At 60.1% G+C, this 1,315-nt stretch overlaps 1 protein-coding gene across 2 annotated transcripts in view; it reads right to left on the reverse strand.

Moving 5' to 3' along the window:
- The window catches only part of Dram1 (DNA damage regulated autophagy modulator 1), a 69,733-nt gene extending 68,752 nt beyond the window's left edge, over positions 1–981 (reverse strand). For both annotated transcript variants that reach the window (XR_003849452.1, XM_008832613.3), the window contains exon 1: positions 645–981. Coding sequence is in view for 1 of the 2 variants with exons in the window: in XM_008832613.3 (XP_008830835.1) it covers positions 645–775 (131 nt within the window). In the remaining variant the exon portion in view is untranslated. The remainder of the gene's footprint in view (positions 1–644) is intronic.
- Positions 982–1,315: the final 334 nt, after the last annotated feature.

Here is a 1,315-nt window from a genome sequence, read left to right on the forward strand (position 1 = left end):
TGAAAGCCCCCCTTTCATCAAAATATATGCTCCCCCCCGATGGGTGTTTAAAGAAACCCCCCCCTCTCCAAAAAAAAAAAAAAAAAAAAAAAGATACGGGAAGAAGAGAAATAATGTGAGTTGTTTAGCACATACCTGGATCTACCTCTACCTCTTAGAATAAATGGTATTCATCAGGAACCACCCTTGTTTCAGTGTCATGAAAGAAGGTTGGACCAGATATAGTGGCATATGCCTTTAATCCCAGCACTCCAGAGGCAGAGGCAAGGGGATCTCTATGAGATCCAGACCAGCCTGGTCTACCTAGTGAATTCCAGGCCAGCTAGGACTACCAAAACCAAACCAAACCAAACCAAACCAAAACCAAAAGAAGGCTCTCCCAAGATCTTATCCCATACCCCAGGTCTAAAAGTACCAACAGCTGCCCTAGGACCTCCAGAGGCTGCCCTGCCCAGTGTTGGGGACAAAGGCAGAGCTCGGGGGAACACCCCTTCCTCCCTATACATGGCAAGGCTGTCAGGAGCTCATGACACGTCGGCCCTACTTCAAGTGGTCCCCACTGTGCCCAGACTGCATGCCTTCCCTTCCCATCAGCAGCACTGCCCGGTGGACCCTCTACCTGCGAAGCCCCATTTGTCCCTCACCTGATGTAGGGGAAAAAAGGGTTGACGTGCCCCGAGAGCACCGCGACCACGTAGGAGATGATGAAGGCGGCGGACGACCATGTCACCAGGAGGAAGGGGACGAAGGCCATTCCCCGGAGGAAGCACACCATCGCCGCACGGCCGCCCCGCGGGCGCTGTGTTCTCCGGGGCGACGCCGGCTTTCCGCGGGCTGCCTGGAGGCGGCGGCCACTGCACGAACAGACACGCGCTGCGGGACCGGAGGCTCCGCGAGGGGACGGGGGCAGGCCCAGCCCCGGAGGGAGGGAAGGGCGCAGAGCTGAGCCGGGCAGCGGGCGGACAGGCGGCCGGGCCCGGGTGGGTGGGGCGCGTGTGGCCCGGGCTTGTTGCGAAACCAGTGAAGTCACAAAGCTGTAGCCGGTTCCTGAGGACTTCAGAGAGCCGCCACCTCTCCGCCCACGCCAAGCCGGGCAGCTCGGCCTCCTTTCACTTTCGGTTGGGACTGTGGCCGGTGGGCACAATAGGGGGGTCGTGGATGGGGTCCCCCACCAGGTGGTCCCGCCCCGACGGGCTGGCCCCGCTCCTGCACAAGTCCACTGAGTTGGATGGACTCTGCAAGCGCCTCTTCCCTCTGAGCCTAGCTCCCCCTGGGCGTCCCTCCCACGTCCTGGCTGCCAGGGGTAGGGAGAGAG

This window comes from Nannospalax galili, unplaced genomic scaffold (assembly GCF_000622305.1).
Source record: "Nannospalax galili isolate Female #2095 unplaced genomic scaffold, S.galili_v1.0 scaffold415, whole genome shotgun sequence".
Lineage (NCBI taxonomy): Eukaryota > Metazoa > Chordata > Mammalia > Rodentia > Spalacidae > Nannospalax > Nannospalax galili.